The sequence below is a fragment of the Halichoerus grypus genome, chromosome 6 (genome assembly GCF_964656455.1).
Source record: "Halichoerus grypus chromosome 6, mHalGry1.hap1.1, whole genome shotgun sequence".
In the NCBI taxonomy this organism is placed as follows: Eukaryota; Metazoa; Chordata; class Mammalia; order Carnivora; family Phocidae; genus Halichoerus; species Halichoerus grypus.
The window spans coordinates 138,222,360-138,238,059 of NC_135717.1; the positions used below are offsets into that span (position 1 = coordinate 138,222,360).

Here is a 15,700-nt window from a genome sequence, read left to right on the forward strand (position 1 = left end):
TTATTTCTGATTTTGTTTGAGTCCTCTCTCTCTCAACCTCTTTCTCTCTCTCTTTTTAACGAGTGTGGCTAAAGGTTTATCAATCTTGTTGATCCTGTCAGCAAACCAGCTCCTGGTTTCATTGATCTGTTCTATTGCTTTTATAGTTTCTATTTCATTTATTTCTGCTCTAATCTTTATTATCTCCTTCCTTCTACTGGCTTTGAGTTTTTTTGTTCTTATTCTGCTCCTTTAGATGTAAGGTTAGGTTGTTTATTTGAGATTTTTCTTGCGTCTTGAGGGAGGACTGTATTACTATAAACTTCGCTCTTAGAACAGCTTTTGCTGCATCCCAAAGATTTTGGACTGTTGTATTTTCATTTATCTCCATATATTTTTTAATTTCCTCTTTGATTTCTTGGTTGACCCATTCATTGTTTAGTAGCATGTTATTTAACTCTATATATTTGTGTTCTTTCCAGATTTTTTCTTCTGGTTGATTTCTAGTCTCATAGCATTGTGGTCAGAAAAGATGCAAGGTATGACCTCAGTCTTTTTGAATTTGTTGAGACTTGTTCTGTGGCCTAACATGTGATCTATTTTGTAGAATGTTCCATGTGCACTTGAAAAGAATGTGTATTCTGCTGTTTTAGGATGGAATGTTCTGAATATATCTGTTAGATCCATCTGGCCCAAGTGTCATTCAAAGCCCTTGTTTCCTTGTTGATTTTCTGTTTGGATGATCTAACCATTTTAGTAACTCGAGTGTTAACATTTCCTATTATTATTGTATTACTATCAATGACTTCTTTTATGTTGGTTTTAAGCTGCTTCATGTATTTGAGTGTTCCTGTGTTGGATGCATAAATATTTATAGTTGTTATAGCTTTTTGCTGGATTGTTCCTTTTATGATTATGTAGTGTTCTTGTCTCTTGTTACAGTCTTTGTTTTAAAGTTATTTTGTCTCATATAAGTATTGCTACCCCAGCTTTCTTTTCACTTCCATTGGCATGATAAATGCTTTTCCATCCCTTCACTTTCAATTTGCATGTGTTTTTAGGTCTGAAATGAGTCTCTTATAGGCAGCATATAGATGGGTCTTGCTTTTTTATTCATTCTGTCACCCTATGCCTTTTGGTTGGAGTATTTAGCCCATTTACATTCAAAGTAATTATTGATAAGTATGTACTTGTTGCCGTTTTGTTACTTATTTTATGGTTGTTTTTCTAGTTATTTTCTGTTCCTTTCTTACCTTGTTCTCTTATCTCACAGTTTGCTGGCTTTCTGTAGTGATATACTTGGATTCCTTTCTCTTTATTTTTTGGATACCTATTAACAGTTTTTGATTTGTGGTTACCATTGTTTATATATAACATCTGAAGATAGAGCAGTCTGTATTAAGTTGATGGTTGCTTAAGTTTGAACCCATTCTAAAAGCACTAAATTTTGAGTCCTCTCCCCCTCCATGTTTTAAGTATACAGTATCATACTTTACATCGTTTTATTTTATGAATCCCTTGACAGATTTTTATAGTTATACTTAGTTTTACTGCTTTTGTGCTCCCTACTTTTCTTACTCCTGCTTATGGTCTATCCTTTCCACTCAGAGTCCCCTTTAACATTTCTTGTAAGGCTGGTTTAGTAGTGATGAATTCCTTTAACTTTTGTTTGTTTGGGAAACTAGTTCATTTTATATTTGAATGATAGCCTTGCTGGATAGAGTATTCTTGGTTTCAGGTTACTTTCTTTAAACACTGTGAGTATATCATGTCATTCTCTTCTGGCCTGCAAAGTGCCTGATGAAAAATCAGCTGATAGACATATAGGGTTTTCCTTGTAACTGTTTTCTCTTGCTGCTTTAAAAAATCTTTCTTTATTACTACTCTTTGCCATTTTAATGACTATTTGTCTTGGTATGGACCTCCTTGAGTTGATTTTGCTGGGGGCTCTCTGTGCCTCCTGACTCTAGATTTGTATCCTTCCCCAGATTTGGGAAGTTTTCAGCTATTACTTCTTCAAATAAATTTTCTGCCCTCTTCTCTCTTGTCCTTGTGGGATCTCTATAATGCAAATGTTATTATGCTTAATGGTGTCACTGAGTTCCCTAAGTCTGTTTTCATTTCATATTTTTTTTCTCTCTCCTGTTCAGCTTGATTGCTTTCCATTACTCTGTCCTCCAGTTTGGTGATCCATTCTTCTGCTTCCTCTGGTCTACTCTTGATTCCCTCTAGTGTATTTTTTTCCTTCTAGAGTATTTTTATTTCAGTTATTGAGTTCTTCATCTGTGATTGGTTCTTTTTTATGCTTTCTCTTTGTTGAGGATCTGACTGAGGTCCTCCATTCTTTTTTTTTTTTTTTAAGATTTTATTTATTTGACAGAGAGACAGAGAGAGAGCACAAGGAGGCAGAGCGGCAGGCAGAGGGAGAGGGAAAAGCAGGCTCTCACTGAGCAGGGAGCCTGACGCGGGGCCCGATCCCAGGACCCTGGGATCATGACCTGAGCCGAAGGCTCAACCGACTGAGCCACCCAGGCGCCCCAAGGTCTTCCATTCTTTTATCCAAGCCAGTGTGTATCTTTATTAACATTACTTTAAATTCTCTACCAGGCATATTACTTACCTCTGTTTTGTTTAGCTCTCTTGCAGTGCTTTTTGTCTTTAATTTGGGATTTATTCCCTGTGTTCTCATTTTGTGTAACTCTCTTTTTTTTATGTGTTAGGAACATCAGCTACATCTCCTGTTTTTGAAAGTAGTGGTCTTATGAAGAAGAGGCCCTATGGTGCCTTGAAGAGCAACATCCTCTGGGCACCAGAAACTGGCACTTCAGGGGTGTCTCCTGTGTGTGCTGTGTGCACTCTATTGTTGTGGCTGAGCCACGTTTGCCTTTAGTCCAGTCATCTGCAATGGCTTTTTTTGACTGTTGTGGGCAGGGTTTGGTCCCTGTAGTGTTAGTGGCCCAGTCTGGGGCCACCTTAGGCTTAAGTTGAGTCAGACCCAGGATTTCCAGAGCTATGGTAGCACCAAACTGCAGGGTGCTCTCCCTGTGTTATCCCCGAGAAGCTTTTGTTGGTGGTTGGAGCTGCAATCAGACCAGATGTCTGCCCCCTGCCCACTGCTAGGGCCCCAGTTGAACTAGTGTGTGTGGTTTTCTTCCATCTTCCTGGTACAGAACCACTTTGGGGTGGTGCTAGCCCGTCATGACTGTTTGCACACTGCCATGTTTGTGCTGCTGCTTTGGATGGACACCTGCCTTGTGTATTGAAGGGGATGGGTCTGCAGGAGAACTTGGGGGCGGGGTGTGCTAGTCCAGTGCAGGAGGGGACCTCAGTAGTTCAGGAAAATGGCTGAGGCCAGACTGGAGGGGGCAGGCCGGCATAAGAGTATGGGGGCAGGGCATGCTGTTAGGAAGCTAGGTGGAGAGTGTTTGGGCTGTGCTATTTCCCTCAGGTATCGGTGTATCTAGGCTGGAGAGCAGGGGAGGGAAATGGGGCCCTCCGGCTCTTTTGTTCTTGGTGAAGTCTCTCAAAGATCCCTGCCCCTCCAGCACAGGCTCTGAGATTAGTAAATATATCTTCCTCCCATATATCCCAGGCATTTTTCAAACTGTTGCTTCTATGCTATATCTTCATGGGGCTATTTATTGTGTTGTCTTTTTAAGGGCAGGGACTCAGTTTTCTATAACCCTCTCAGCTCTCTCAGGTCTTAAAGTTCCAGGTGTAAAGCCCCACTAATTGCAAGAACTTGCAAGGTTAGGCCCCTCAGGTTTTTAAAGCCAAATGTTATGGGAATTCATCTTCCCAGCGCAGGTCCCCCATGGCTGGGGTGAGGTCTGCTCCTCACCCTTCTCCATGCCTGCAGCATCCTTCCCTCCTGTGGACAGTCCTGTGTGTCTGTTTGACTCCTGATTGTGTCTCTGCTCTTCCTATCCTCTTTGATGTGGCCTCTTCTTTACATTTAGCTAGGAGAGTCTTCTGCCAGTCTTCAGATCATTTTCTGGGTTATTTATACTGATGTGGATATTATCTAGTTGTATCCATGGGACGAGGTGAGCCTAGGACCTTCCTACTCTGCCATTTTCCCCGGAAGTCACTTAATTTTTCTGTTTCACAAAGTATTATCTTTCTTTTGATTTTTTGCAACTATTTAAGAATGTAAAACCCATAGTCTGTGGCCTATACAAAAACAGGCAATGAGTCAGAGTTGCTCATAAGCCACAGCTTGTCAACCCTTTCTATAAGTTAACCAGGGTGGTCTAATTTCCTTTGCCAAAGTTTGGCTTTAGCATGGACAGGTAGTTGCATCTTGACCAATGCAACTTGAGGGATGGTATGCTACAAGCTTTCCTTGATTTAAAAAAGAGGCCCATGAGAAGGAACAGTACTTTTATTGCCTGTAGATACTGCTATGTGATGAGTAATGCCTACAGCTGCTGTAACCATGTTGCGACCATGAGGCTTCTTGCCTTTTTACTGAGAACAGCAGAGTAGAAAGAATCTGAATCTTCATGATATTAATGAGCTGTGGAATTAACCTGGAAAATATTTGAATCTTCATGAAATTACTCGTGTTGAATTAACTTGACTCTAGACTTCTTGTTGTAAGAAACAATAAAGGTCCTTATCATATAAGCTACTTTTAGTCAAGTTTTCTGTTACTTGAAGCCAAAAATATTCTGATACTAAAGGACCCAGGAGAATACTACTTAAGCCATTAGAACTATAAATGCTGCAGTGGAAGGATATCCAAGTCAAATTCTTAAGTGGAAAAAAGCAAGGTATGGAACAGTTTGCACAGTTAGGATGTCATCTTTTTTTATTATTATTTTATTTATTTGACAGAGAGAGACACAGCGAGAGAGGGAACACAAGCAGGGGAAGTGGGAGAGAAGCAGGCTTCCTGCTGAGCAGGGAGCCCGATGCGGGGCTCGATCCCAGGACCCTGGGATCATGTCCTGAGCCGAAGGCAGACGCTTAACGACTGAGCCACCCAGGTGCCCCAGGATGTCATCTTAAGCATATATAGGTATATACATTAAAATTTGGGGAAAACTATGATTAATTATGATTAACTCTCGGAAGTGTTATTGGGATGAATGGGGAGGAAAAAGAGACTTAATTTCAATTGTAGGTATTACCTTATTATTTAAATGTTTTAAAGGATGGGCAATTACTACTTTTCAAATTGAAAAGCTGATTAAAAAATAGAAAATTGTTAATGTCTAGATAAGCAAGTATTGTGAATAGGATTCTGCAGGATTCTGGAGATGTAGCAACTTGATGCTGATGCGTAAAATGTAGTAAGGCCTTAGATTCAGATAAATTATTTCACTTCTATTTTATTCTCTTAATGTGGTATCTTTATCTATGCCACCTTCTCTCTGAGTGAAGCTTAGAAAAGTATAATCTAGAAGGGAAGAGCAGAGAATAACAGATACTGCAACTACAACAGTTTAGCTCCTCTTATCTTTCTGAGAGACAGAATATCTAATGGATTGCCTTTTGGTGTTACAACTGTGTCTTGTCTCAATTACCATGTGTGTTAATGATTTAAAAGTGGGAAAAAGGGTACTTAGTAATGGAAGTCCTTCCTTAAGTTTCACTAGTGAGACTTACCTGTCTGGGAATGATTTGGGTAAGGAAGATAAAAGAGAATATTAAGAATACCGAGAAGATAAAATAAAAAGAAGACCTATAGCATGAGGGATTTAGGATAGCAATCAGGAAGAAATTTCTGATAGTAAAAACTTACAAACAGAACAGAACAGAGGTTAATTACACACACTGTGGACTTTTCATTGTGACAGTTTAAAAGGAAATTATCATCTGTGTGTAGCATGGTATTATCATTAGAATCATAAAGATGAAAGAGAGTGTAGAGAGCACCTATTCCAAGCCCCTTCATTTTACAGATGACGAAACTGAGGCTGAGAAATTAAAGTGACAAAAATCATCCAGTTAATTAGCTGTAAAGCCAGAACCAGTGTTCAGTTTCTTTTTTTTTTTTTTTTTTTAAGATTTTATTTATTTGAGATAGAGTGAGAGAGCACAAGTAGGGGGAAGGGGCAGAGGGAGAGGGCAAGACAGACTCCCTGATGAGCTGGGAGCTGGGTGCAGGGGGTCCTTGCTCAGGGAGTCTTGAACCCTTTGATATTTATGCAAAATTATGTGTATGTATGCTTGGAAATCTGTGGTTTCCAGTGCCTTCTTTTGATGGACTAGTTTAACAGCAAGTATCCCAAAAGCTGAATTTGAGATTAATCTCAGAGAATGAAAGTAGGAAAAACCATGCAATCAAGGAGGTAACTAGTTAGAACCCAACCTCAGCAATGAGGGGTGGAGGAGTTAAGGGGACTCTCCAGGTTCAGTGATAGGGGAATATTCTCTAGAGTATCTGATTATATCAGCATATCAAAAGTTGACTGGGTATGGAGGAAAACTCTCATGGGCTGGGGATTTTTCAAAAGTCCAGGTGGCCAACTAAAAGTGCACAACAGACTTTTTCTCCTTAATACCTGCCCCCCTCCCCCCAAAAAAGGTCTAGAAAATTCACCAGTTCAACAACCAAAAAATGAAAGGGGCATACCCTAAAGTTAAAACAAGAAAAATAAAAAAACTTTCAGATACACAAAGAAATGTAACATTCTGAAACAAGTACCAAATTATGAGATTAGCACGGATATCCCCAAATTTGTAGAGTAATAAACCTAATGGATCTCCTTACATTTTTCATTTTCTCACTGTACATTACTAGAAATAGCTGAAAGAAAGGCTGGTGATATGGGGAAAGTGAACTATGGGTCTGACCCTAAAAAAGGGCTACTCACTAAAATGGGGAGACTATCTGATGTCTTAAGATTTTTTTTTTTAATGGGATTAAGATATAATTCTCAGCTAGGACAAACACTCAGCAAAGAGAGTATGGCCCGAGTTTTCTAACGCAAATTTTATCTTTCAGAGCTTATCTCTCCTTCTTACCATTTCCTTGAGGTACGGAAAAGTAAACAGAAGATGAAATAGTCTGCTAACAGAAACTGAGTGGAAGCCAAACTGGACTCAGAGATGAAGGCAAGGAAGTAAAAACATCATTCACACCATATTACAGCAAAGAGAATCTCTGTCAGACTATCCAAGCCTGAGCAAGATGAAAAGAAATGACATGGCTACCATGTACACATGTTATAGCCAGACACTGTATGTAACTTTTCTCAGGTCACAGAATTAAGATGGTAGAATTGGGATTCAAACCCAGGTGGTCTGACTAGCCTGGAAAATCTGGATAGAAGAATGTTTGATTTACTAAACTGTTTCCTAAATGAGATAAAGCTGTTGAGCCAACTGTAGTCAGATTTCCAACTCTGTTTGATTCTTAGGTATAAATAAGATAATGAGAGAAAAGCCTCTGGTCCCTGGTTCTTATAGCCATAGGAGGCAAAAATCATTCAGGATATCTCTCTCCAATGATGGGCCAGAAGCCTGGGGAAGAGGTCAGGGACAGCAATGCTGGGGGACATTATGGGTGTGGCCTGGTCACAGCCTACTTCTACAATAGCTACCATACATTCATACTATCCTAATGAAGTCCTGCTATAAAAGTTTATGTCTTTTAATGTTCTCTTAAACAGGAGCCTTGACAGGGGTCCAGCATAGTGAGTCAAGGCCCTATTAACACAACTGTCGCCTTTTCCATTACTAAGTTAAACATGTCTGAAACATGAGTATCCTGTTCTAGAATCTGGGTGACAAGAGAGTGGATGTCATAGTTGTGGCCATTTCCTTCATGCATGGCAACAACCAAAGCCCTTTTCTTTTTTTAAGACAAAGCGTGAAGAATACCCAATTTGTTCCTGGCATGGGTTTGATCTGTAGTCCAGCAGTCATTCTGAAAAACATAAATGACATTAACAATATGGCAGCATATAGGGTGCAAGCAGAGGGTGGGCAGAGATGTGGGAAAGATGTGGAAGATCACCGAAAACATGTTTTGACTTTTCCATATTTCCCGATTCAAACAGAGGGCTATGACACAAAGCTTCTCTCAACTGCTTTCATTCCCTAATGGTAGCAACATAAAAGATGTATTTTTAATAAGAATTAACTTCATTTCCTCTTAAAGTTGTGACTAATTTTAAGTACTATGTAGATAGTCAATGACAAAAAGTTTTCTGGGATTGTTGAATTGTCAGAGAAAAGCTAAGGAATAGTGTATTTGACATTGGATCAAAGAGGTAATTTTATGGCAACAGAGGTGTATCTTTCTATCCAGTCATGATAACATAATTAACTAGCATATATCAACCTAATAGCTTATTACCTTTTGTCTACATATTTGATTTCAGGGCCTGACGACGCATCATTAATTGTTTGCAAACTACCTAATATGTAGATATCCTACAGAATCCCATGTAGCCATCATATTAATTCACTGTAAAGGGTCAATTTACCTGTAAAAGGGAGATATTTACAGTACTTACTTCTTAGGCTTCATATGAGCATTAAATGGGATCATGTGCATGAAGGATTTAGAATAATGACTGGTACCTAGAATGTGTATCATCAGTCAGAGCCCTTCCAGGAAATAGAATTGCCTCCACATGACCCAAAGGAAGAAGTGTTAGTGAAAGTACTACATACAGTGATATGGGCAGGGTGAAGGGAGCAAGAAGAGCTGCCAGCTGGAACTGTAGAAGAGGGACCACCAGGTAGGCACTGTAGTCTCAGAGGGATGAAACTGCTGACAGAGATGGTTTGTCAAAGCGGGAAGCGGTAGGAAGAAATACTCCGAGCTATTTCTTACACCAGTGCCTCCCGTCAGCCAAACCCAAACAGCAGCCAACTTGGCCAGATAGCGCAGGACATGCAGTCCTTGGTGATCAATTTGCTAGAGCATAAGGCAGAAAAGAGCAAATAATGGATTGGGATGGGGGTGGGGGTAGTAGGGAGAAGGGGTAATGCAGATTAACCAGCACACTCCGGTTCATTTTCTATTTTAAACCAAAACATAGTACACCTGAATCCTAACAAAGTTGGTATAAATGCATCTTTTCCCTACTATGAGAAATAGATTATGTGGAATTTTATTCCTACCAAGGCTCATATATGCTTTCTTTTTTTTCTTCATTTATTATCTATTCATGTAACATAATTATGGAATAACTACTTTGAGAAAGCAATATGCTAAGTATTACGTATATGATTGGTATTCTTGTCCTCATGGAGACTGTCATTTACAAATCACTCATGTAAGTTAATATCATGTAAATAATATAATAATATAGTAAAAATGCCCAATATAAATTTTCATTTATGTAAAAGGGAGCAGTACTTCTAAAACAATGGAGATTTTACATTTTAAATGTTCCTAGATATGAACAACCTTTTTTGGATCATATACCCACTTGAAAATCTGATGAAAGCTATAGATTCTCCAGAAAAAAAAAGTGCATATGCATGTAAGGGCTTTCATTGATTACTGTCTTAGTCTCAGGCTTGTTCACTTGAGCCTTTCTTACTCTTCCTATCTCCCCACTGGCAGGTACTCATATGATCTTTTTGGGCTTAGAGGTGCCCAGGAACATTGCAGAGGGTGGAGGGTCAAAAGACAAAGAGTAAAATAAAACTTAGTGGCACTGCCTGGCATGGCCATACCTTGTTATTCCTAAGGAGTAGTAAAATGGTGGAGCCCTGGTGCCTAACAAGAAAAATTTGCTTCCATGTACAGAATGGCTCTTGCAAAGGGCTCTGATTCATGAGGCTCCTGGGCACTCAACATGCCTTCACAGGGGACTCTTCCCGTCTTCTATGAGTGCACTCACTCCCCACAACTCCCCATTTCCTGGCAGCAGGATATTTTCTTAGACAAATTCAGATCTAGCACTCCATACTCTTGCTACCTGGACAATCCTTTCTCTTTGTTCCCCCTTCAAAATTACATTGTTATTTCAAATCCTCATTATTTTTCAACACAAAGTTCCATTATCTTTCACATTGACGGTCCTTGAGGGCTGACCCCAAGTTACTAGAACTGATTCCATTCTCTTTAGGGATGTGACCAGCTCAGTTTTTAAACATTCCCTGGAAAGGAAGAATTTGCATGCCACACTTCTCTCTCCCCCACCAAAAATAACAACAGGGGAACCTGGGTGGGTTCATAGGTTGAGTCTGACTCTTGATCTAAGCTCAGGTCTTGACCTCAGGGTCAAGAGTTCAAGCCCCACACTGGGCGTGGGGCCTACTCAAAAAACAAAAAACAAACCCCCAAATTCAGTTATATATTCCTTTTAAGGGACTAAAACTTAGGAAAAAATTGAACAGTTCTTTTAAATCAAATTGGATGTTTTGATCCTGCTGTATTCTTATAAACACATAACTCTGTAAATGATTTCAGGGTTTCAGGCTTTACATACTGATTATCTACTACTGCTGTATAATAAATAGAATATATATAATATAATAATAATATAATATAATATAAGTTATCCCAAAATTCAGCAGCTCAGAAAAATAAACACTTAATATTTTACACAATTTTAGTGGTTGAGGAATCATGGTGCAGTTTAGGTGGGTGGTTCTGGATCAGGGTCTCTCATGAGCTTATAGTAAAAATGTCAGCTGGTGTTGCAATCATCTGAAGGCTTGACTAGGGCTAGAAGATCTCCTATTAAGGTGGCTCATTCACATGCCTGCCAAGTCAATGCTGGCTGTTGGCAGGAGGCTCCACTTCCTTGCCATGTGGACCTCTCCATAGGGGCTGCATGAGTGTCTTCATGACATGGCAGCTAGATCCCCGAGAGTTGATAATCCAAGAGAAAATGAGACAGAATCCACAATGCCTTTGATGATCCAGCTTCCAAAGTCACACAAAATTTTTCTGCAATATCTTATTGGTTATGCATATCAGCCCTATTCAGTGTGGGAGGGCACTACCCAAAAGCGTGAATACCAGGAGATGAGAATTGTTGGCTTAGCAGTTGACTATCACACATGTCAAGTTCCACATGTTTCCTTTAATTCTCCTGCTTAATTTTATTTACATCAGTGATTCCTACAGAAGAGTGCAAAAATATTGTTCTCATTTCATTTAAAATAAGATTATAGAGTATTGCTATATGTCCTTGCTTTTCTGTGTTAAAATACCAATACCTTGCCCCATCCAAGTTTTAAGTAGGTAGTATCTTATTTGGTTCTAGAGTCCACAATTCTAATGAGATACAGAACTTTATGAAACGGCTTATAGGAAAATCTTACAATCAGTGGATCTCATTAGATTTCAAAGGACTATAACTAAGGAACAGCATTTAGCTAAGTCAAATAATCTGTATGGTATCTTAAAAATTATCTTTGTTGTGGTTACTAATTCTAGCATTTCACAGAAAAAGCGTTTAATAAAGTATTAAATAGACTAAATAATAATTCACTGAGGATAATTGCAACAGAAAAAATGTGGGGTAGAACCAAGAACAGTAGATGGGGAAGAGTTAGAAGGCTCCTAGACATGATTCTGCTGCTACCTAGTTTTATGACTTTAAGCAGGTTTCTTAAATTCCCCAATTATCATTTCCCTATTTGTGAAATGTTAGTTTGACTAGAACTGGATGACCTCTAATGATGTCTTTAGCTCTAGTACTCTCTGAAATTACATATGAAGCCACATCTATACAATAATTCCCCATTCCTCTCTGTTTCTAAATCCATTTCATAATTCTTCTCTAACAAGGTCCATCTTCTCTTTGTATTTTATTCTCTTTCAGCAATTATTCTGCATATCTCCCTAATTCTATGGTATTCTTTTGCCAATTTATCCATTGACATGTCTACTTTCTTGGCTGTCCTTCCCAGTACCCTGAATATATTGGCTCAAATCTGCATGTAGATAAGAACTATGCAATTACCGAGATGGACTCTGACTATATCTATAGGGTTCATTTCGGTCCATATTGAACCTCACCCAAGCCTCAGCTTCAACATATTTTCCCAAGAATGGCTGCTCTTACTCCTGATTTCTTTCTTTCTTAATTTAATAACTATTGTTTTCAGTCATACAGCAGTGATCTCTGGGAAGGCTAAACATCTCCATTTTTTGAGAACTCATACACCCCAATGTTCCTAATATATGGGCACCGGTGAAACATTCTTTCCTGTTATTTATACTTGTCTTTATGTCACTCCCCCACAATTCAGTATCTTCTTTACCCCATCTCCCAACTGTTTCTTTTCTTTACTCCCATCTTCTATTTCCAGTAAATGTATGACATAGGGTAAGGGGGAGCAAGATGAAAATTGAATTGTTGAAGTGAAAATTACTTCTGTCCATGTTAAAATGCATCTAAAAGCAGTTTGGAGCGCCAAAGGGAGAACCCTAATTCTGTCTAGTCCTGCATGCTGAGTGAAAGAGTCAAACCAAAATTTTTCGTTTGGGCTAGGACCCAAAGAATTAAAATCAGCTCAGACTGAAAGGAGAAAAAGCAGCAGTGCTGGGAGGACAGACAGATACACCAGCTGCAGTTAACAGAGAATCTTGTTCTTCCCACGGCCATGCAGCAGCTGTAAAAAGCTGTATCCACCTATCTGAGTGATATTGCTCTCTTACCAATGATGCCAAGGCTATTTATTAGCTCTCTAGCTATTTAATAGCTAATCTCTAGCTAATATCTAGTTCTTTAATAGCTAATAGCTAGCTATTATTAGCTATGCAGCTATTTTTATTTATTACTGGGTGCACCCAATTAGTGAACGGTCCTCTCCTCATGATAGCATCCAATCCCCAGTTAATCCCTGCTTTTCCTAATCCCACCTCACAAATAGCGTCCAATCCAGAACTGGTACTCGCTCTCCCTAGACCTCCTGACTCCCTTTGGCGGGAACCTAAACCTTACAAAAGACACTTCATCCTCCCTTTTCCCGTGGTCTCCACGCTTCCTCTGGAGTGCCCTTCCTCCTGATTTACACATAAATCTGACCTTATCAGATGGCAGGCTTCTTCCCGGTGGTCTTGGCTGATTTGGCTTTAACAGGAAACAGGTTAGTATCAGAATCTCTAATAGGCATGTTTCGTGATGTCTCCTAAATCTTTCTCTGAGCAGTTTAGATTTACAGTTCTTAATAGCTAAAAGCAGAGATACATCTTTTCTGTAATTGTTCCATCAGCACATTTCTAGGAAGGAATTCCCCCCACCCCCATCATAGAGCCCTAATATCCGTTTAAAAATGGCTTTAGTCATTTTATCGGGTTCGAATTTCAGCGAATTCAGTTTAAATGACTCCCGCTCTGCATTCCTGGGTTACAGATGGGGGTGTGTGGGCTTTGAGGGTGTAAATTTTTTATGTAGTTACTGTTAATTCAGTTAATTCAAGATCAACGAAGGCAGGTTGGGTCATTTAAAAAAGGCTTCTCTAGAAGGAAGCCTCAAGCTTCACCCATGTTTTTCCGGGCGCCCCCCGGAGGCATAAATTGCGGGATGATCTTTTTGAGTGTGGAGGAAGGGGGCGCGTCCGTAGTCTTCAGGAGCGATGCACGTCTGGATTCAAGCCTAAAAGCCCAAAGCCTTGTACCTGGAGCCGGGTGAAGGTTCCGCCCCGGTCTCTGGGAAGGAGTCCCGGGGGTCTCGGAGGCGGACAAGGTGCTCGCGGGCGTGCGCCGCCTCGGCAGCCCGAAGCCCCCAGTTCTCCGCTACGCGGTGCCGCAGCTTCGTCTTGCTCCCACCGGGCGGCCAGGTTTCCCACGTTACCGAGTCGTCCCTCGACCGCCTCCCTCGAGCGGACAGTGGCGCACATCTGCCTCGTGCCCGGGGCCCGCCCCCGGGCCGCGCTGCCCACGCCCAGAGCCTTCCGCCAGTCTGGCCCGGCGCAGTGCAGCAGAGCGCGCTCCCGCTCGGGGCCGGCCCGGCTCGCGCGCACGCGCGCAGGGACCCCCCCCCCCCCTCAGAGTGGGGTGGGGGCAAAAGGGGGCGGCACGGGGGGAGGGGAAGGAGGCGGAGGAGGCGGCCGCATTGCCTCCGGCGGGGCTCGAGCTCGCCCTCGCGCGTGCCCTCCGCCGCGCCCGAACCCCGCGAGGGTGAAACGCTTTCTCCCGGCATGCAGCGGGAGGAGGGATTTAATACCAAGATGGCGGACGGCCCGGATGAGTACGATACCGAAGCGGGCTGCGTGCCCCTTCTCCATCCAGAGGTGAGGGACCGCACCGAGCGCATTCCTCGCCCTTCGGGCCCCGACCTTTCCCCTCCCCCCCCGACTTGCGGAGGGCTGTGGCCTAACCGTGTCGGGGTAGTGGAACGTGCCGAAGTTGGGGAGGGCGGGGAGGCAAATCCAGGCCCGAGCGCAGCTGCGAGCGGATAACGGGGTGGAGATAGCGGGGCGGGCCTGGTCGGGGCGGGCTCTGGGACGCAGTCCCTGGCTGTGCCTAGAGGACAGAGGTGGAGATGTTGATGGTTCTGCTCTGTCGCCACGCTGCTCGCGGGTGCACAGGCAACGGGGGCCTGGTGCTGGTTTGGAACCGCAACTTACGCCCCTAGTCCTGCTCCAAGCTTCTCGGGGGCGAGGAGGGAGCGCGTCTGGTTTTGATTTCTTCTCTTTTGCTTCGCTAGGGTGAATGACAGTATCTGTTCCTCCCATTTAGCTCATCACTGTGGGGGGAGAACACAGTTTTTGGATAAAGTGGTGTCCTTCCAGGTTATGCCACAGGCAGCACCTCGGGCACCTTGTGTCCTTATTTGAGCGTCTGTCTTTAAGCGATTAAAGAGAGAGGTCAGAACTTTTGGGAATAGACCCCCGATTACACTAGCTTGTCAAAGTACCTTTTTTTTTGTTTTGTTTGTTTGTTTTTTGGAGCCAGGGGAGGACAGTGCAACACGTTTCCCATCACAACATGAGTATCTTCCCATGTAAGTAAACAGTGCCCCGCTCCAGGATCAGTCACATTCTGTACTTGTTTACCTCTTAGTTTATAGCTGAGCTAGTGCTAGTTCAGTACTGGAAGTAATTTGTGATACATTCAAGTTTTTAATGATCCACACTTAGGTGCGGATCAGGCAGTGGCAAAGCTTCCTGAAGAACTCCTGTAGTTTTTATGAGGCTAAGGGAAGAAGACAACCTTTGTGTTGTAGTGGGGGGAACAAACATGGAAGTCTCTACCTGGTTACTTTGCAGTAGAATGATTCTGCTTATTTCTGAATTTTGGGTTAAAGCATGCTTTTATTATTTAGTAAAATGTAAATAAAGACGCACACTTAAACATGCTGTATATTAATACTCAACCACCCTCTTATTCATCACTTTGGTTTACCAGAAACAGATGGGACTGTTCCTTAGGAATATGCCTGAGCCACTCTCAATAGAAAAGGCTCCTCTGGATTTCGGAGAAACAGAACTGTACAGTAAAACTAAATATTTTTGTGACCAAGGTAGTACCATTTTTAGAACTGGCATTGGACGCATCCTTTCTTTTAGTTCACACTTAGGCCTTAAAAATATGCCAAGAAATAAAATTTTCAGATGATGCATTGAAAATATTGCTAAGGAATATTTCTATTCATCTATTTCTGTGAAAGTTTCAAATACTTAAATGTTGATTTTATGTATTTTAACATACTGTTCTTTTAACAAACCTTTGCTTTGTGAAATAATACATTGTTTGGTATTTTAGGAATAATTTTAACTGGTAACAAATCCAGAGAGATATTGCTTATAATAATGAAATGGCCTGTAGGCTTGAAATTTAGAGACCAGT

The 15,700-nt window shown here is 41.4% G+C and overlaps 1 protein-coding gene across 2 annotated transcripts in view; it reads left to right on the plus strand.

Annotated features, from left to right (window-relative positions):
• The first annotated feature begins 13,962 nt into the window (after window positions 1-13,962).
• The window catches only part of ZDHHC17 (zDHHC palmitoyltransferase 17), a 92,286-nt gene continuing 90,548 nt past the window's right edge, over window positions 13,963-15,700 (plus strand). Inside the window, exon 1 of one of the 2 annotated variants that reach the window (XM_036080845.2) lies at window positions 13,963-14,142. In XM_036080845.2, the coding sequence (XP_035936738.1) occupies window positions 14,050-14,142 (93 nt within the window). In that variant the 5' untranslated portion in view covers window positions 13,963-14,049. The remainder of the gene's footprint in view (window positions 14,143-15,700) is intronic. The other variant, XM_078076336.1, reaches the window with a different exon arrangement.